The 20,080-nt window shown below is 45.5% G+C and overlaps 2 protein-coding genes and 1 long non-coding RNA gene across 10 annotated transcripts in view; 2 read left to right on the plus strand and 1 right to left on the minus strand.

Moving 5' to 3' along the window:
* abcc8 (ATP-binding cassette, sub-family C (CFTR/MRP), member 8) overlaps window positions 1–16,511 on the plus strand; it is a 42,492-nt gene extending 25,981 nt beyond the window's left edge. For 5 of the 8 annotated variants that reach the window (XM_061772461.1, XM_061772464.1, XM_061772462.1 and 2 more), the window contains 21 exons: window positions 382–420; window positions 747–845; window positions 3,281–3,365; window positions 3,678–3,758; window positions 4,133–4,270; window positions 4,370–4,495; window positions 4,667–4,763; window positions 6,706–6,953; window positions 9,785–9,951; window positions 10,629–10,856; window positions 11,638–11,730; window positions 11,821–11,923; window positions 12,199–12,312; window positions 13,271–13,391; window positions 13,575–13,705; window positions 13,777–13,855; window positions 13,930–14,038; window positions 14,303–14,406; window positions 14,934–15,067; window positions 16,016–16,078; window positions 16,221–16,511. In XM_061772461.1, coding sequence (XP_061628445.1) covers window positions 382–420; window positions 747–845; window positions 3,281–3,365; window positions 3,678–3,758; window positions 4,133–4,270; window positions 4,370–4,495; window positions 4,667–4,763; window positions 6,706–6,953; window positions 9,785–9,951; window positions 10,629–10,856; window positions 11,638–11,730; window positions 11,821–11,923; window positions 12,199–12,312; window positions 13,271–13,391; window positions 13,575–13,705; window positions 13,777–13,855; window positions 13,930–14,038; window positions 14,303–14,406; window positions 14,934–15,067; window positions 16,016–16,078; window positions 16,221–16,358 — 2,497 coding nt within the window. In that variant the 3' untranslated portion in view covers window positions 16,359–16,511. Of the gene's footprint in view, window positions 1–381; window positions 421–746; window positions 846–3,280; window positions 3,366–3,677; window positions 3,759–4,132; window positions 4,271–4,369; window positions 4,496–4,666; window positions 4,764–6,705; window positions 6,954–9,784; window positions 9,952–10,628; window positions 10,857–11,637; window positions 11,731–11,820; window positions 11,924–12,198; window positions 12,313–13,270; window positions 13,392–13,574; window positions 13,706–13,776; window positions 13,856–13,929; window positions 14,039–14,302; window positions 14,407–14,933; window positions 15,068–15,175; window positions 15,444–16,015; window positions 16,079–16,220 lie in introns of those variants that run through there. The other 3 variants (XM_061772465.1, XM_061772466.1, XM_061772467.1) reach the window with 3 other exon arrangements.
* On the minus strand, window positions 15,029–16,368 carry LOC133477597 (uncharacterized). Its single transcript, XR_009788418.1, has 3 exons — window positions 16,251–16,368; window positions 15,552–15,656; window positions 15,029–15,169 (listed from the first exon to the last, which is right to left on the minus strand). It is a non-coding gene; the product is annotated as an uncharacterized LOC133477597 (long non-coding RNA).
* A 427-nt stretch (window positions 16,512–16,938) lies between the features above and the next one.
* Window positions 16,939–19,106, plus strand: kcnj11 (potassium inwardly rectifying channel subfamily J member 11). The gene has a single exon (XM_061772475.1). It carries the CDS (start codon window positions 17,926–17,928, stop codon window positions 19,084–19,086), a length of 1,161 nt encoding a protein of 386 aa, XP_061628459.1. The 5' UTR covers window positions 16,939–17,925; the 3' UTR covers window positions 19,087–19,106.
* Window positions 19,107–20,080: the final 974 nt, after the last annotated feature.

The raw sequence follows: 20,080 nt of genomic DNA on the forward strand, positions 1-20,080 counted from the left end.
TCAGTGTTCGGTGGAAGTAGATCTGTTCTTCATCACGCTCGATGGCAAAAGAACCGTTTGCAATTTGTTTATTTGTTTGTTTTATTCAAATTGATCACTTTTATAGCATTTTAATCATATCGAATAACCCAATGTCGGTTCTTGTAGTTTGTATTGTACCTTGGTGTAACTTTACATAAAGTTTTGGGATGTATACATTTCTCATTTAGTTATTCTTAAGGCCAACTAATGATCGGACTATAGAGACGAAAGCATGTATAATGAGGTGTTTTTTGGTTGTTGTTGTTGTTAATCAGCAGAGGACTGGTTGACATGACATGACATGAAAAATCGTGTTTACGGCATCTGTGTGTTGACATGTTTGCTATATTTCCTCTGCAGTCCGACAGACAGAGACACAGCCGGCGATGGTGATATCAGGTAAGCTCTTGAAAGGCACAGTGACATTTGCGAGGCGGTCCCCATGGAGACCCATCGTCATTACGAGCACAGTCAAACAGCCATTTTTCTGGTTATCTAAAAAGGAAACATAATAGATTTCCTCTCCCCCACTGCCTCCCGTCACCCTCAGCTGCACATTGACTTGACAAACACATCTCACTCCTTAATGATCACTGAGTCACCTATTAATGGACTTGAGTTCCTTTCATGCATAATCACCTTTGAGAGCCAAAGCAGTCCCCACAGATGAAAAACCTCTCTAACCTTAGCCTTGACTCTTGTGTTGCATTTGACACCTGTGGTAGGAAGAGATGTGCAGTGGCCTACGCATCCCAGAAGCCTTGGCTGTTGAACGCCACTGTCGTAGAGAACATCACGTTTGAGATGCCAATGATCAAAACCAGGTAAGCTGGAAAAACGGATTTTTGGATGCATAAGAGATCGGAAGAAGTGGCACTGCACAATCAATCAGTTCTCATACCTCGTCTGCGTTTTGATGCAGGGGATCTAACACGATTTTGGTGCATCTGGTCGGTGCGAATGCAGGCAGACGAACACACGAGCCCACTTAATCATTGTAGAACGCAATTAATAGAACGTATCATTATGATTATCTGCTTTATTATATAGTTTTTAATCATACCACATACTGGCTATGGGGTCGGGGGTTTTTGGGGGTGGAAAGGAACAATCGTTGTATGGGAAAGGTTGTTAGTGAGTTCCGTGGACACATTTGTCACCAGCGGTTTTTCACCACCTCATTCTGTACTTAATAAGGGTATACCGCTAATGTTCAATGCTCCAGTCTCACCCGGATTGCTGAGTCGTCTTCCGAATATAGCGATGTCAACATGCCAGACTATTTGCCTGTTAAAGGAGAGGAAATAATCTGCTCTGATTGGAGAAGATTGAAATATGGCGGGCCACACCATAGCCAGTGCTAGCACTAACGGTTGCTCGTAAACATGCTGGAATTCTGTGAAATCATGCCCGAAAGCTTTGGTAAACATTGGTTTGTGCGCGTGAATAAATGGTGACAACGTTGAGCAGGTATGTTGACAACAGCAAGCACACGAGGCGAAGCGCCGGTCACAATACGCAATCCTATTGGTCGAAGTCAAGGTGTGCTGCCGGAGAATTGTCATTAATATGTCACACTACACAGAAGATATCCAAAAATCAAACATGCTAGACTTTTTATTGAATCATTGGTCATGGATTATGTCACACTACAAGAAGTTTTGTCGTTCCTGACAAAATATGTTGGGCCCGATCACAAGTCTGGGTGCACAGATGTCACACTGGGTGTACCCCAGGGTTCAGTCTTGGGTTCCCTTCTCTTCACCATCTACCTCCTACCCAGGGCTGAATCCACCATCACCATGGTATCCTTTTACACTCTTTTGCTGATGACACACAGGTCTACATCTTCTCCAAACCCATCTCTGCAACTCCACCCACTTTCCTCACCACCTGCCTGGAAAACATCACAACCTGGATGAACAAAAACATCTCAACGAAACTAAACGGGAATAAAACTGAAGCTCTACTCATGGGGCTAAAATGTACCCTCTCCGAGTCACAATTCATCCCTGCTCCATCAATCATCAATGACATTTCCCAGTACCCTTTTCTTCCCACGTCAAGCACCCTCTCATTTGCACCGCACATTCACATCACCCAGAGTGCTTTCTTCCACCTCTGCTACATCACCAGACTCCGCCCATCACTATCCCAATCCAACACTGAAATCCTGGTCCACGCATTTGTCACATCCCGTATTGAGTAGAGTATTGCAACGCTCTCCTCTCTGGTTTCCCTTCCAAACTCATCAACATTCAAAACTCATTCAGAACTGAGCCACCAAGAACATCACCCCACACCAAATCATCTGAACACATCATCCCTGTTCTCATCCAACTTCACTGGCTGGCTGTACAATACCGCATCCTTGACAAAAACTTCCTCCTCACCCACAACTCCACTTACCTCTGCAGGAATACACTAGCTCTCGCACCCTCCGCTCAACCTCCGCTCGTCTCCTTACCACCCCCACCTTTCGCCTCAGCACCGTGGGTGTCCGAGCCTACGGCTGCTCGGCACCCAGACTCCGGAACTCCCGCCCCACACATTATACGGACAAACTCCCTCCCATTTAAAACCCAAATCAAAACATATGGGTTCAAACTGGAAGTTTTGTTGTGAGGCAACACAGACACTTACAGTTGTGCTCTCCATGGGGCCACAGTGTAAAGTGGAAGTGTTGATTGAAAAAGTCTCCTGTAATCAGTGCATGAAGCCATTAAGAGATGATAAAAGTGCTTGTTGTTAATACTCAGCAAGCATATGCTTTTAGGCCCGTACGGTAAACAAGTCATATTAATTATCAAGCTTTGTCATGCACTTATTCAAAGGTCACATGCTTCAACCTATGATAATGACTTACCTCGCTCGGATGCTACATATTCAGAAGCTGCTTCTAATGGACTTCTATGCTCGGTTGCGGTAGTGATTTCTGATGAAATACATGAACTTTATTTAGTAGTGACTCACCAACCACTTTCATTTTTGATACTGTCTAATGGTCAGTCTTTATTTCTCTCAGCATTCACGCCTATAGTAAATTGCTAGATTATTGATTGACTATATACTTATTATATCCACTGCGCGTTGAATCCAAGCAGTGCTCCGAGTTGCTGGTCCACTGTTGATGCATCGCTGTCTACCATACTGAACAGCAGAGGAAGTATCAAGGCGACAGTTTCATTTTTGTAATATCGTGGGTATGGCAGCTCATTTTGCTCCTTTTCAGTATTTGATCTGTGTTGGTGTCCCCTAGATACAAAGCTGTCATTGAGGCTTGCTCTCTTCAGCCTGACATCGACATCCTTCCTCAGGGGGACCAGACGGAAATCGGGGAGAGGGTCAGTAGCACACAACACAATTCATTTGGTTTCCTCTGTGGGCATTTTTATTGCCTCATCTGGTCATCGCTCATTTCACTGGGACTCACTGCACTACACGGCAGCAACATTTGTCATCATTACTGCGCTGTTAGGATGTAATGCTGGTGTGCGCAGCGACTCGGATCGATCGTTGCCCGTGCTGTTTCTTCATCCGGGGTATAAACCGGTCTGACCCCAGAGGCTGTGCACATTCATGCATTTCATGATGTTATTTGTTCCTTTCTGTGATTGAAGCTGATACCGTCTCATCTCTCATTCAATTTGTTACAGGGCATCATCCTCTCCGGAGGGCAGAAGCAGCGTATCGGTGTGGCCAGAGCATTGTATCAGCAGACCAATGTTGTCTTTCTGGTGAGTCAGCTACTGACTCAAAAACTGTATGACACAGAAATCGTGCCTCCAGAGCAGCAGATCATCTAAGTACATTTCTTCAATCTCACAATTTTGGAAACTGAAACTGGCAACAGTTCTATGTACTGGTCAGGATATGCCCGCAGGTCATACTGTAGATACAATATGCTCTTCTTGCAAATAGCGTTGGTCAATCTGACCCTGGCCTGGCAATCTCCAGGAAACACAAACAAGAAATCAGTATGATGAGTGGACTTTGAACTCCTTTTTGATTGTTTGTAGATGACTCAGTTTTGCCAGCTCATTGTGGCCCACCAAGGCACTAATGCAGGACGTTCCCTTGAATTTGTCACACTTTGAATGTCCTTTTACAGGACGACCCATTCTCTGCTTTAGACATTCACTTGAGTGACCATCTTATGCAAGATGGTATCCTCAAGCTTCTGAGAGAAGAGAAGAGGACCGTGGTTCTGGTCACACACAAATTACAGTACCTGCTGCATGCCGACTGGGTGAGAGCTTTGTCTATGTGTGTGTGGACTGTATATGCTGGTTGTATCTATATGCTCAGTTAGTTACAAAATGATGCCGGTATTTGTGTGTGTTCTTAGATTATTGCCATGAAAGATGGCACCATCCAGACTGAAGGTACACTGAAGGACATCCAGAAGTCTGAACCTGAGCTCTTTGAGCAGTGGAAGACACTGATGCACAGACAGGACCAGGAGTTTGAGACGGTAATCAATCAGCAGCCACTTGCAGTGCAATTTATTTAAACTAACAGTCAAGCATGTTTTGCTGTGTGTAATGAATTTTAGATGGGATAGGTTTTTACATAATGTGCAAACACATTGCTGTCTCCTGTATGTTGGGGAAAGACCATGTTTTTTTTTTCACCTCCTTTCCAGGAGACCGTTGCATCAAGCATGACAGATATGGAGAGGAAAAACCTGCGGAGAACAATGTACTCTAGAGAGGCTGCTAAGACCGAGGAGGATGAGGAAGGTGAGGGGTCAAAGGACTACTGCCGATGCACATTTACATGCGGACATAATGAAGAAAAGGGGATTCAGTCCTTGATCTTACTGCAGCTCCATGTGTGTGTTTTGTTTCTGCTGCAATTGTGTCCTGTGTTTATAGCAGCAGCACAATCAGCCTGGCTTGTTATTTCCAGACATCAAGCCTTATCCACCAATGAGATCATGTTTTTCTCCAACTTGTACGGACAAAGATTCAAAGGAAAATGATATAAGTTGCAGCTATATTGTTAACTCCCCAAGAAAATGTGACACAGCTGGTCCAGTTAACATACACATGAACGTTTATGATAGGGTCTGAGTCATGGTGACGTAACATACTGTATTAAAGTTCAGATGGAGATGTGGCCACAGTAAGCCACGAACCCAAGTGCAGTTGTTTTGGTAACCTGGCGGACGCCCGTGTGCTTTGGTGCCACGGAGGCTCTTCACGCTTCAACTCATCTGCTTATTTTCAATTTTCCCTCCCTTGCATAGATGTTAGCATTGAGCGGAAACACTACACACCTTCTGCGTGCCATTCTTTCCCTGTTGCAACGGTCCAAAGGGTACAATCCAGTTCTCTTGACTGCTTACCGTACTCGTAGTGGCTCCCCTCCTCCACTCTACCCCACTTGTTGATTCAACCCTACTCTTCTACTCGATCAAACTCTAGCGTACGCTACCCTAATCTTCTTGACACTACACGACCAGACTCGATCCTAATCTCCTTGACACACACACTTACTAGACTCTAATCTACTCTCATTGACACACTCCTGTACTCTAATCTCCTTGACACAACACTCCTGTACTTTAATCTGCTTGACACAACCTTATTCCACTTTATCCTATCCTACCTTTCTCTTATAGTCCAGAGGCTTAGTGCATTTTTTTCAGGCGAATCATTACAAAGTGGATAAAGGTGCCAAATGTTGGATGAGTCTTCCTTAGGAACAACTAAAGGGTTTTAGCCTTGGAGCCCAACACATATATTGCAAATATCCAGAAATCATATCCAAGCCAGCGCAAACTTTCCAAAGACCCGCTTGCATGGTGTGCAACGATGGTGAACCGCGCTAGTCCTTCCTCTCGCCTTCCTTCCTGTCGACACTCACGAGCAGCCTCGTGCTCCTTGACCTGCTGCATGGTGTGTGGAAATCTATATGTTTACAGCAGGTGTGAATCCTCGCCTCGGTTGGCGTATGCAACTTTGCATTGATGGAAGCGAGCCTCCGCCTGCAAAAGAACACGTACGAGGAGAAGGGCGCAACTCAGACCTCCGCCAAGGCCTCTCGTTATATTCACATAATTGGAACCATTATGCACACCTAGATTGATTTACTATTTATTTTACATGCGCCTATACTGATTTTGAATGAGCTCACCCCCTCATGAAATGACTTTCATGAAGTTACTTCCATTGAGGCAGTTTGTTAGCGGGATTGATGTTGCACTAGACATTCGTGTAGCTGTGGTTACCAGCACTGCAAATTGGCCTTCGCAGCCGGCTTTATATTTCTTCGAACCGAACAAAGAACCCGAGCCGTACACAGATCAGTAGGATCTGGATTTGATGGGTCCTTGGCACGGGTCCCAGCAACATCGGTATTGGCTTGAGAAGCGATACCATCTGTGATCAACTTACACAGTATTCAACACCTTGGCGAAGGTAGATATTCTTGTTCTATTTGAGCACTTTGTCCATATGATATTTTGTTTTGGGAATGGCTTATTAGACAGATAGTAGCTGAAACAATCTGAAGAACGTGTCGGATAGATTTTAGGGAGTACGGTATAGCGGCAATTATTCGCATCAGCACAATGCAGCCAAATAAAGGAATGAAGTTCATTCGAGGTAAGAGAAATGTGTCGCTCTTTATTATGTAAGTAACGTCCTTCCAATGAACTCGTCTCTGTCTGGTCTACAGAAGAATCCTCGGAGAGCGATGGTGACGACGACCTGTCGCAGGTAATGCGTCAACGAGCCACCATACCCTGGCGCTCCTGTGGCACCTACCTGTCCTCGGCTGGGATCCTTCTTCTCACCCTGCTCCTCCTGTCACAGCTCCTAAAACACACACTCATGGTGTCCATAGACTACTGGCTGGCACACTGGACGTCAAATGTCATCACGGCCAAGTCGGACGCCACAGCGCGCAACTGCACGCTTGTTCAGGTGAGGGAGAGAAATCTTGCATCTTGGTTTTTTTTGTTCCTCCTTCACTAACTATTTGACCAGTAGTGTACAAAAAGTGATGTTCGTTGAATTCCTTGACATAATGCTGGGAAAATACTGTAAACACCACCACCACGAAAAATTGCCAGATTTGTGTCCAACCACATTTATTTATTTTTTTTAGCCTGTATGTTAGCTGGCTACTTTCATGGCATAAGAACAGAATTACACGTGAGGATGTTTACCATTTGCATTCTGGGAGTGGTTATGGTGCGAACAGCATAAGGTGAAAATAAATTTGTACATAAATTGGAAAGTACTGGAGTCTGTCATTACAGTTGTTACACTAACAGTTGTATGAAGAAACACTTCTAGGTATACAGTAAAACAATCAAATGCAAACCAGTAAGTACAGTGGTAACTGACTGTGCCATGTAACAACCTATTTTTTTTTCTTTTCACATTTTGTCCTTGGGCTTAAACCCAGCAAAGAATTGTGAATGTTGCTCTATGTGCTATAATGTCAATATTTCGATTTCGTTTTAGCTCTGCAGCAAAACACGTGTGAATGCTTGACTGCTTGCTTTGCGCTCACATTTTCCTTTGCTTTTACCGCAAAGTGTCATTCATATCAATGTCTTGCGCGGGCCACAGCAAAATTGACATAATCACCTTGCCGCTAATCTGCCAATCACCGTTGAGTCACACTGACCTAAAACACTTGCACGACCACTGACTGCCAGCTCCAGATGGGGTGTTCGTTAACGCGCCCAGAAGCAACCACACGCCAGCCTCTTCATCACAACAGCGGAATCAACAAACCGATGACTCGGGCAGTCTGAAGAGAGTGAGCCTAAGAATGTCGAAACTTGAGGTGAAACCAAATGTCATCTTTACAAGCGGAAAGGCCACCGTTGGGTTGCTCTCTCGAGTTTCACTACTACTTGATAGACACACACACACACACACACACACGCTGCCAAAAAGAGAAAACAGGATGAATATTACAATTTGAAGGTTGAACTGGGAGAGTCACACATTATCACAATTGCTTGAGGCCAGTCAGATCAGGTATCAGTATTTATATATATAGGTTTAAATATATACATCTATTGTGTGTGTGTGCCAGGTCACATTTCCCATGGTCATGTGGAAGCTAAGGACTCCGAAAGGCACCTCGTCCTACTCTCTTATTTTTAGTTCCACTCCAACACACTTCATAATGACTTAAGTAGAAGGTAAACCGTGTGCTTGGTGCCAAAGGACGCTTGACTAAACTTCAGTGCAGTGAACCTCTGCCAAGTGTATTTCATCTCCGCAGACACAGCGAAGTCCACTTCCTGTCATATCATATCATAATCACCGTCTCCTTCGTCCGTTCGCGGTGTTGTACGGCTGCCGGCCTGCTGTCGTGCGCCGCACGCTTACCATGAACGGATAGCGAAGGTGTTTGCTGTTCCTAGTGTGGGATTAACAGGCACTGGATGGAAAAAAAAAAAAAAAAGTGCCCCTTTTTTGTTGCAGCCCAACCACTCGTTTTCATTCATCAAATCAAAATAAATAAATAAATAAAATTAGGTGGCACGGTGGGTGACTGGTTAGCATGTCTGCTAACACGTTTTTTGGGGGGTTTTTTTCAACCGAGTTGTACAGGTTGTACTTTAACTAGTTTTTTAATCATTATCTTATCTCATTTTTGTATAGCTCCAAAACCTGCCATTTGAACAGGGGTGTTTAGACTTTTTCTATCCACCGTAGCTTCCCTTCACCTCCTTTGTTAATAGTTGTATTATTGACTGTGTTGATTGTATCTCACACTCAGTTTTTTTCTTAATTGGATGAATAATTTTGGTGATGCGTGCCCTTTCTTTGGCTTGAGCACCTGGCCCCAAAAATGTCTGTGCACATGCCAGTGGATTAATGTAGTGAGCAACGCATGTATGATCAAATATATATTAAGGGCGGTTGTTCATGCTGTTTTAAACCAAAGTAAGTGCTGATTTAGGCATCAGTTGATTCGGAACATTCCATAGCAGTCATGGAAGTGTCCCCGAACTCTTTATCCGTGTTTTTAATTGCACACTTATTAATTCATGTTTCGCACTTTGTTGACATGCCCTATTTAACAAGTTCACTGGCCTTCACGAAACATTTGCATAGTGATCAAAACAAGATGCCACCTCCATGGGTGGTGCTGCTTTTTAGGGGCTTGTTGAAACTGCCATTTTGAGTTGGCATGTTTTCTCCGTGGAAGTGTATCAGTACTGCGTTGATCGCATCGAGCGTTGCCACCTTACTCACCGACCTCTCATTTGCCAAGCCTTCTCACCAACTACTGGTCTGGCACGCAAATTACAGCGGTTTTGGCCAATTTCACAGGCTTGCTTGCCATTGTTGTCGTCTGTCATTGGAAGTTAGATGCGAAATGAGTTTGTTGTCACGTAAAGGTACACTTAGCGTGATAGCATCTGCTTTATAAGTACATTCACAGACTCGCTGTCATAGGCGGTATTGCATGCCCATAGCTAGGCGGTTCATGTCGGGACTTCGGATTTACTCGTCCACAATGTACTTCTGCCTCGAGATGTTAACGCCACGCTTTACTTGAAACCAAGATACTTCAATTAAGCGCACAACTAACAGGGATAAGACCGAATGGATTGTACTGTACGTTTGTGAGGATGCCTCAAAGGTGCGCCGTTGAGTTGGCAGTCACCCCTGTGAGACGTGTGCTCACGAACCCACTCCCGACCCGAAACCGTAGTTTCGGAGCAGCGTCATGACATCTACTACTTGCGACAGTTTCCAATGGCCTTAATGTGTTGTTACAGGACTGCGGCTTCAGTCACTCGTGGTATCTGTCGGTGTTCAGCGTGTTGTGCTGCCTGGGCATCATTCTGTGTTTGGCCACCTCCGTGGCTGTGGAGTGGACCGGCCTTAATGTGGCCAAGGAGCTCCACCAGAACCTCCTGAACAAGATCACCCTGGCCCCCATGAGGTACAACGCTCTCTGTACAGTAGCGGCTTGATGCTGTGGTGTGCCAAAGACATCGACAATGTGTGCGTTTGTATTAAAAGCAGAAACACAGTTTTTCCGCTCCATTACTCCAAGCACCATCTGCTTTCCTTCCACAAAGCCCAGAGAGATTTGTTATACAAAGACGCACGCACGCACGCACGCACGGCCCTGAATGTCATGTGCAAATACACATACTGCACGCACACACACACACACACAGATGAATTAACACACTGGCATCACACGTAATGAATCTCAACCAAATGACGGTAGCTGAGGTCTTAATCTAAAGTAGTATTCCAATAAGATTTTCAAAGTAAGTCAAATACACGTCACGTCACGTCACGATCGAGAGGTTCCGGATTGGAGTCTCAATTTGGGTCCTCGTGTGTGGAGTTGCCATGTTCTCCTTGTGCTCGCATGGCATTGCGCTCTGGTTTCCTCCCACATTGCACAAAGATGCGCGTCAGACTTATTGAGGACTCTAAATTGCACATGTAGTGTGAATGGTTCTTTGTCTGTTTTTAGTTTGTGCGCTAGTCGGTGACCGGTCCAGGCTTGAATCTTGCCTCTTATGAGGACAAGCACTATAGAAAATGGATGGATGGATATTTATGTTGTTGTTGTTGTTTTTTGTTTTTTTTTTGATATTCCAGGTTGTTTGAGACCACTCCACTTGGCAGCATCCTCAACCGATTCTCCACAGACACAAACACAATCGACCAGCACATCCCCACCACCCTGGAGTGTCTGTCTCGCTCCACACTGCTGTGCGTGTCGGCCCTGGGGGTCATTTGCTACGTCACTCCCGTGTTCCTCATCGCCCTCCTGCCACTGGCCGTCACCTGCTACTTCATCCAGAAATACTTTCGGGTCGCTTCCAGGTGAGACGGATGGGACCGTGGCGGCATGTGGGTCAGTGTTTGCACAAGATGAATAAAAGCTTGAAAATGTTAAAGGTTTCCTATTTCATCTAAACTTACCACAGCGGTGCGCTTGGTCAATTTTGACCTATCGTGCTCCTCAGAGGCGAGTCGCTTTCATTAGATGCGAGGAATTAGTGTGCTTCCTAATTCCAAATTTGTTGCCAAAGGCGAATGGCTTGACACAAAAAGGTTTTACTGTACAGAAATAGCATGTTCCAGGGTCCAGACTTGTGTCTTGTATTCCTCAGAGTTAACAGTGCCGAAATGCTCCTCCCTCTCTGTCTGCGCTGCGAGTCTATGTACGATATATACAATAGATATAGGCATCACCACATTAGCCATATATATATATATATATATATCCCGCAGGAAATAATGCCTGGCTAATGCTTGTTCCATTAACTGTAATGATGAAGGTGTAATGTGAATGCAAATCTTATTTCATTATGAATTATAATTGTCACACAAGTGTACAAGAAAGTTAACAAGTGGAAAATGTAAAAGCATCATAACAAGTGCTGCTCAAATGTATTGGGACACTGCTGAAGCCTCACTGCTTTGAGGATGTCTCCGTTTTTTTCCCGCAAACTCCAGTGTGGTGTGTATTCTTGTCTTAATGAGAATTGTCCTAGGTTTGGAATTAGTGTAACATAAGTTCCATGCCAGTAGGAGAAGGCTCATCAGCTGATTTTGCAGAACTTGGCTGAAGCAGCTGTTGTTTCCCTGCTCTTTTGCAAAGGGACCTGCAGCAGCTGGAGGACGGCACCCAACTGCCTTTGCTCTCCCACTTCTCTGAGACAGTGGAGGGTCTTCCCACCATCAGGGCCCTCAGGTGAGTGCACGAGCTTCTTCAAAGCTCTTCTTCTTATGCTGTCACCATGATAGCAAGCCCAATGATGAAAATCGTTTTCACGTCCCTCAGATACGAGCCCAGGTTCAGACAGAGGTTACTGCAGTTCACAGACGCCAACAACATCGCCTCGCTTTTCCTTACAGCGGCCAATCGGTGGTTGGAGGTCCGTATGGTAAGGACTTATTTGTATTTGTACTGGTCTTGTCGCTCCTGCGCTTCGGATTACGGGAAGTACAATGTCACTGTCACGACGTGCCGCCCGGCTGCGATGTTTTATTCTGGGGCTGCTCACCTGGCCCCCGTGGAAATGACCTTTTGGATGTTTATGGATCCCTGGACAAATCCAGCCCTTTCGTTGGCAATAAACAGACCGCTTATCTCTTTTGAACGTTATCACACTGTGCACGAAATCACCCCAACATTCTCGAATGACTTGAATGCCTGCAGGAATATATCGGGGCCTGCGTGGTGTTGGTAGCAGCAGTGGCTTCCATCACAAACTCGCTCTACGGTGAGCTGTCTACCGGACTGGTGGGGCTGGGCCTCACCTATGCGCTCATGGTGAGACTGTGTGTTGGATGTCTCAAGTGTGACTGTCTAAAGTGAGCTCTCGAAGCCTACGACAATGGGGAATACGTTACACAGCCAGTGCTGGCAGGATTACTTTGGAATGTTGAAAAGTTGCCCTGTTGAAAATGTAATAGTATTGTATTTCAATTGCTTTCTTAAAGTAATATAACTCTTTCAATTTGATGACATTTGGATTGCTTTTCTCAATTTTGGATAATTCCTTTAAAAAAAAAAAAAGTGGATTAAAACCATAGATCATTCTTTTGGAATCAACCACATCATTTGTTCTTTACACAAATAAAATAAGAAAAACATGATGAAATGTAATACATAATAAAAAAGAATGTTTTTTTGTGTGCATTTTATGGGTACAACATGTGGAAAACCTCCATACCATACCATGTTGACCTAATGACAAATATGTGCAATTGTACGTACAAGAACTATGTGGAACTACTGAAGCAACGTCTCAAGACGTCAGCCGGGAAGTTAAAGCTTGGGTGCAAACGAGTCTTCCCAATGAACAATGACCCAAAGCATTTGGCTGAACCGGTTCCAAAGTGGCTTCAGGATAACAACGTTAAAGTTTTGGAGTGGCCATCGCAAAGGCCAGCTCTCAATCCTATTGAAAAATGTTCGGGCCATGTGCGGGCAAACCTGAGTTACAGCAGTTCTGTCAGGATGAATGGCTCAAAATTCCTGCTAACTATTGTGAGAAGCTTGTGGAAGGGTGTCCAAAACAAGTCATACAGTTTCAAGGCCATGGTACCAAATACTCACGAAATCTGTGTGTAAACTTTGGACTTTGAAGAAAGTTTTTTCGTAACCCTAAAAAAAAAAAAAAAAAAAAATTCCTCCTCTCATAATTTGTTTCTATTTTAGCAAATAGAACTAATTTCCGTCATCCTAATTGAGCAAGAACAGGAAACGTTTGCCTTTTATCTGTCAGGTTTCCAACTACCTGAACTGGATGGTGCGCAACCTGGCCGACATGGAAGTGCAGCTGGGATCCGTCAAGAGAATTAACGGCCTCCTCAAAACGGAACCCGAGAATTTTGAGGGTCTGCTCAGTGAGTCCCGCCTTCAATCTTAAGGCAGAAAAGGTTCTGCACCATGAAAACACTGAAACAGGATATCCAAAGTCCTCTAAACTTGGCTTTAACGACTACTAATCCCAACATCAACAGAACATTAGTTTGACTCCAAAGTGTCAAACTAATGTTCTGTTGATGTTTGGTGTGGTTCCCACCCAGACCTGTCTCAGGTCCCTGACAGCTGGCCCCAGCGTGGCGAAATCCAGATTCAGAACTTGAGCGTCCGTTACGACGCCACGCTCAAACCCGTGCTCAAAAACGTCCATGCGCACATCAGCCCCGGACAGAAGGTAAGCAAACCCGGGGCGCGAAGAAACCGAGCTGAGGGAGCGTGTGTCAATGAATGTTGTACATTTTGCAGGTGGGGATCTGTGGCAGGACAGGCAGCGGCAAATCATCTTTCTCCCTGGCCTTCTTCCGCATGGTGGACATGTTTGAAGGTTTGCACTCTCACACTATCGTGTTTGACACCGCACTCCGCAATGCCCTACGAGCGTCCTCTTTACTTTCGCAGGGAGGATTGTGATCGACGACATCGACATTGCCAAGCTGCCCCTGCAGGCGCTGAGGTCTCGTCTGTCCATCATCCTGCAAGACCCGATCCTCTTCAGCGGCACCATTCGGTATGAGGAGCAACGAGCCTCCGTTTCACCCACAAATGTTCTTGTCTTGCCACGTTAGATGAGGGTGAAACTTATAGTAGGTGCAGCGGTTAGATTAGGACAGCTTGTAATTTGTCGGTGTTACGTTTAGTAGCTTGGAGGAGTCTTTTGAATGAAACGTCAACATTTCACAAGCCAGTATGGTTTTGCAGGTTGAACACTTGTTCAATATTGAATCTGCGGTGTGGTTTATGCTTTTGTTCCACTTATTGTGTGTGTGTGCAGGTTCAACCTGGACCCGGAGATGAAGGCCACAGATCAGATGCTTTGGGAAGCTTTAGAGATTGCTCAGCTTAAGCCCGTTGTAAAATCGCTTCCCGGCGGGTTGGGTGAGATTTTGCTCGGCTCTATTTTAACGTGTGTGTCGATATAAGTGTCATTCAGCACAGTGTTATCACCCTTTTAGTGCCAGAAACAGTCGAATCAAAGTTCAATTTGCTTCCATGGCCCGCCCATTTTCCTCTCACCTGCTGAGCCGCATCAAAGATTGCACATCCGCTGCACTGTATCACAATACATGAGCATCGATATTTAATGCACAACGCCCGTTCTCGGGCCGCAGTCTCGCATTCGAATAGCGGTCTCGTATTCACCTTCATCTGACTTCCACGACGAGCGTGACGAATGTGATGAGTGCTTAGTATGCTTACGGCTTTATTTAGCTGCTGTGGGCTCGCTGGTTATCTCTCTGTACTTTAGGTTCTCCCGTAAGTGTTTGTCATGACCAGACAGAAAGTTGATGCATCTCAGTCTCTCCACCATCAGAACCCATCGGTCTATCTATTTCTCTCTCTCTCTCTCTCTAATTTTATTCCGATATAACCGACTTCAAGTCTTCATTTGAACATGTTTCCAGATGCCAATGTGACAGAGGGAGGAGAAAACTTCAGCCAGGGTCAGCGTCAGCTCTTCTGCCTGGCCAGGGCCTTCGTGAGGAAGAGCAGCATCCTCATCATGGATGAAGCCACGGCGTCCATCGACATGGCAACGGTCAGTGGGTTTGCCACCACAGTCTTCCTACAGGGATGACGCTGGGGGGGGGGGTGGATGTGGAGGTCACTGGTATATATATAATAATATATATACTTATTTCTGCAGGAGGACAGAACGAAAAGAGTGCAAATAAGAGCCTGAGGGCCAGCGTGCGCAATGGGCTACTATTTATTCTCTTCAGCGCATCGACTGAATGCCGGTTGACAAAGAGCGCCATTTGTGCTCTCCCTTGAGCGGCAACGCTGAGCTTTTAACTTAACTCGCCCGTCGAGTTCCTTAGGTCAAGTCGATTGGATGCGACGGAGAAAAAAAACAAGCATTGAACAGCTTTGGGCAACATGAGAAAAGGAAAATAAAATATGATTATTATTTATTAGTAGTAGTAATAGTCATTATTATTTGTCCTTTTTATTGACTAACGCATTTTCTATGACCACCATTCTACTGTGAATGGTCATGAATTCATTGGTGCCATACATACATGATTGGGCTGCATGAGTACAGAAACCAGGATCCACATCATATGGTTCTTTTCCCACGTTGGAGTTATTTTATTAACACTCACTGGCCACAACATTAGGTACACCTGCACAGTACAATGGGGTCAAACACAGCAGCAGTATTAAAAAAAAAATAAACTGCCTTTAAAAATAATGCTCTGTTTCGATGAGATATATATATTTAGCAATACAGTACGTCTTGAGATACGTCTTTTGCGCTTTGACTTGCAAGCAAAAATAAAAAAATACAGTACAGTCATATATATATATATATATATATAAATATATATATAAATATATATTTATATATATATATATATATATTTATATATATAGAGAGAGAGAGAGAGATCTCAAAGTAACATATCAATAGCTGGTGAAAGTCTTTTTTTTTTTTTTTTTTTTTTTTAAATGACTTATAACCAATCTTCTTCTGCCGCTAAAGGAGAGCATCCTGCAGAAAGTGGTCATGACTGCCTTTGCTGACAGAACAGTGGTTACAATAGCAGTAAGTGCATATACAGTCGCGTATAATCACCCCAACACACACGCATGCACACTCACTCTCCTCATATTTGATAGTTTTGACAATGGTTTGTATTTGTTAGTATTGACAAGCGGTCGCTCTTATGCTCGCGTGTGGCACACAGCATCGCGTCCACACCATCCTGAATGCCGACCTGGTGATTGTGATGAAGCGGGGGATCATCCTGGAGTATGACGAGCCCCAGGCCCTGCTGAATAAGGAGGACAGCGTCTTCGCCTCCTTCGTGCAAGCAGACAAGTAGCGCAAGAAGAAGAAGAAGAGAACGCATTAAAGGAAGACATTCAAAGTGCAATTGACCCGTGGAATATTTACCTTTATTTTTTATTCATATTGTATTATATTTGTACATAACAATGTGAAATGATTGTTAATAAAATATATATGATCCCTGTAAGGTGTGTTTGCACACGGAGGCAAGTGAGGAGGTGACTGACCTTCATTGACACAGCCAGTAGCACATGTTCATATTCTCACGAGTGTCACAAGACGCTGCAGGAGCCAAGATTGACGCCTGAAATAGCCACGACAGCCTCCGTTGGAGGCTGCTGTTCTCGGAAAGCATTAGGTACACCCCCTCACCAAAACGCTCTCTTAAAAAAAAATAAATAAAAAAAAAAAAGACCTTCATGCTCACTTTTGATTGGCATTGTCAGAGCGACATTGGACTACACTTAGTGTTGGGAAGAGTTCTTGGAAATCCTGTTCAAACCATAGATCATTTTTGGGGGAATTAATCACATATTTGGTCTATACACAATTTAAAAAAAAAGATGTTAAATTGTGAATACATACACACTGTTTGTTGCATGACGTGTACAGCATGTGGAAAACCACTACGCACTGTATCATACATTGTTGACCTAATGACAAGTGTTGCACAATCTAGACAATGTCGCTTAAGCTTTTGCGGCGTTACTAAAATTGTAATCGTGGAAATTTCCAGAAGCACCTGGAATTTAATTACACATTTTCTCCTAGTAACGTAATGGATCACAATTACATATATTTTATAATTAAGGGGGGGGGGGGGGGGGGGTCAAATTTGTAAGATAGATAGATAAAAAGTTGATTCATCCACAAGGCAAATTCACTGTTTCAGCAGTTTGCACAAGAAAAAAAAACAAAAAACAATGGAAAGCAGGCAAGGTAGCTTAGTTTACTTCTAATATTACAAATGTGAAAAATATTAAACATAGGATCTATATACGTTATTTGAATGTGCATACATACAATCGAGGTCATGATTCCAGTGTGATCTGAAGGTCTGGAATAAGGAATAATAAATCTTCGTAAACCAATGAAATGACACGTCGGTACCGTGAACCAAGGATCCTTTTGTCCTCTGCAAGATCCTTCCTGTATTCTCATTCAACTCCCAGCAAGGGCATGAGAGAGAGGGAGGGAGGGTCTGCACGCCCACCCCCGCCCCCACCCGAGCAGGAGAGTCAGCAGAAAAGAAAAGAGCATCCCGCCGATGGAACATTACCACCATGAAACGGCTGCAATATGGAGCGTAGTGCTCGTGCATCCGTGGTGATTTTTTTTGTTTGTTTTTTTTCCAAGTGAGGGGGGTATGCGCCTGCTGTTGGTGGGGGTGTAGTTTTTGTTGTTGTCGGTGCAACCCGAGTGACGGTGGCAGCTGAGGACGAGGCAGAGGAATCCCCACGTGGGCGCCTGATCTGGTCTGGGGGGTCAACGTGAGGAGAGCGCATAGCTCGGATAAGCAGACGAGCACGAAGGGCGCAGCCGAGCTAAAAAGCTGCAAAGCCATATAAACGAACAAAGAGGGCTTGAAATGCGGGAGAGCCATGTTGTCCAGAAAGGGGCTCATTCCGGAGGACTACCTGCTGACGCGCTTGGCCGAGGACGTCCAACAGCCCAAGTTCAAATCGAAAGCAAGGAAAGCCCGCTTCGTGGCCAAGAACGGCGCCTGCAATGTGGCGCACACCAACATCCGCGAGCAGGGTCGCTTCCTGCAGGACGTCTTCACCACTCTGGTGGACCTGAAATGGCTCCACACGCTCATCATCTTCACCATGTCGTTCCTGTGCAGCTGGCTTCTGTTCGGGATGGTCTGGTGGCTCATCGCCTTCGCGCACGGCGACTTGGACCGGCGGGCGGGCGACTCGGCGCCGTGCGTCACGGACATCCACTCCTTCTCCTCCGCCTTCCTCTTCTCCATCGAGGTGCAGGTGACCATCGGCTTCGGGGCGAGGATGGTGACGGAGGAGTGCTTGTCCGCCATCGTCGTCCTGATCGTGCAGAACATCGTGGGGCTGGTCATCAACGCCATCATGCTGGGCTGCATCTTCATGAAGACGGCGCAGGCGCACAGGCGCGCCGAGACGCTCATCTTCAGCAAGCACGCCGTCATTTCGGTGCGGAACAACAAACTCTGCTTCATGGTGCGAATCGGCGACCTGAGGAAGAGCATGATCATCAGCGCCACCGTGCGGATGCAGGTGGTCAGGAGAAGCACCACCGAGGAGGGCGAGGTGGTGCCCCTGGACCAGATCGACATCCACATGGATAACCCGGTGGGCACCAACGGGGTCTTCCTGGTGTCCCCGCTCATCATCTGCCACGTCATCGACAAGGACAGTCCCCTGTACGGCACGTCCGCCGCGGACCTGCAGCACGACGACGTGGAGGTCGTCGTGGTCCTGGAGGGCGTGGTGGAGACCACCGGCATCACCACGCAAGCCAGGACCTCCTACGTGTCCGAGGAGATCCTGTGGGGCCAGCGGTTCGTGCCCACCGTGTCCGAGGAGGACGGCATGTACGCGGTGGACTACTCCAAGTTCGGCAACACGCAGAAGGTTCCCACGCCGTGCTGCAGTGCCGAGAAAATGGACGAGGCGGGCGGCATAGCGAGGTTTAAAGTCAACGAGGGCGTCAACTTGCGGCCGTCGGCGAGGAGGCGGCGGGGGGCCAGCGTGGCCCGGCGCTCCAGGTTGGAGAGCCGATGACAATTGAACCTCATCCGAACGTCAATTCAGCGTCAGTTGCATAGCAGCAGCTCACAACAAAGAGTGTGTTCTCTCGGCACTTTACAGCGAGGTCCAGAACGGGGGTGTGCAAACTTTGGCGCTCAAGAGCCACAGTTCTTTTTTATTGCATTTTTTATTTCCCAAAGCGACAGATGAGGCGTTCAGTTAAAAACGTGTTCCGGTACTTCAATAATTGATACTAATTCAATATATAGTATAGTATATAATAGAATATTTCAATTGGATCATTCATAATTAATTCAATTGTAATCAATTAACCATGAAATAGATTCAACATTGCTTGACTACTGTTCAAATGTAAGCATAACATTGTTTATTTTAATAATGATCATTTTCATGATTAATGTTCTTAGTTATCATTAATGTAACTACCATGAACGAACCAATCAACTCCCGAATTAAATCAAATATGCACCATAAAGGACATTTTTGTTTGCAAACAAATGGGAATTTTTGAATAGCGATTGTGTCGGCAGGTTCAAAACGACTTGGGCTAATTTTCTTTTGCCCATCCCTGTTCTAGAAGCACACTCATCACACATTAATTGATGTTTCAAAATGTCTTATTTCATGTGTTGCACAGCACACACATGCAAGGCATGCAAAAAGGGGGCGTCCGGGGGTTCACAAACAGTGCTCAACCTCGAGCCGGGGAAGTGGGGTCGGTGCCTTGTTCAAGGGAACACGGACAGTAGACCGCAAGCAGACCATAGCGTCACGCCAACCGCCGCTTGCCATTTCACATTTTTGTCTGCAGCCGGACTTGAACCTGGCCCCGCTGGCGGCAAAGCCCAAGCAAGTCGGTACAGATGATACCGAACCTCGCAGCAAGTACAAGCAAGGGGGGGGGGAAATCCTTGTGCAGACCCAAGACTCAGCGTGGGGCGGCTGTCTGCCTCGACCGGTTGGGTTGAGACAGGAGAGAGGGACACTAGGCAGAGCGAGACGATCA

This window comes from Phyllopteryx taeniolatus, chromosome 5, assembly GCF_024500385.1.
Source record: "Phyllopteryx taeniolatus isolate TA_2022b chromosome 5, UOR_Ptae_1.2, whole genome shotgun sequence".
Taxonomy (NCBI): Eukaryota; Metazoa; Chordata; class Actinopteri; order Syngnathiformes; family Syngnathidae; genus Phyllopteryx; species Phyllopteryx taeniolatus.

Bases quoted from the DNA above. Each gene is read 5' to 3' on its own strand.
- kcnj11 (XM_061772475.1), top strand. From the start codon at position 17,926: ATGTTGTCCAGAAAGGGGCTCATTCCGGAGGACTACCTGCTGACGCGC.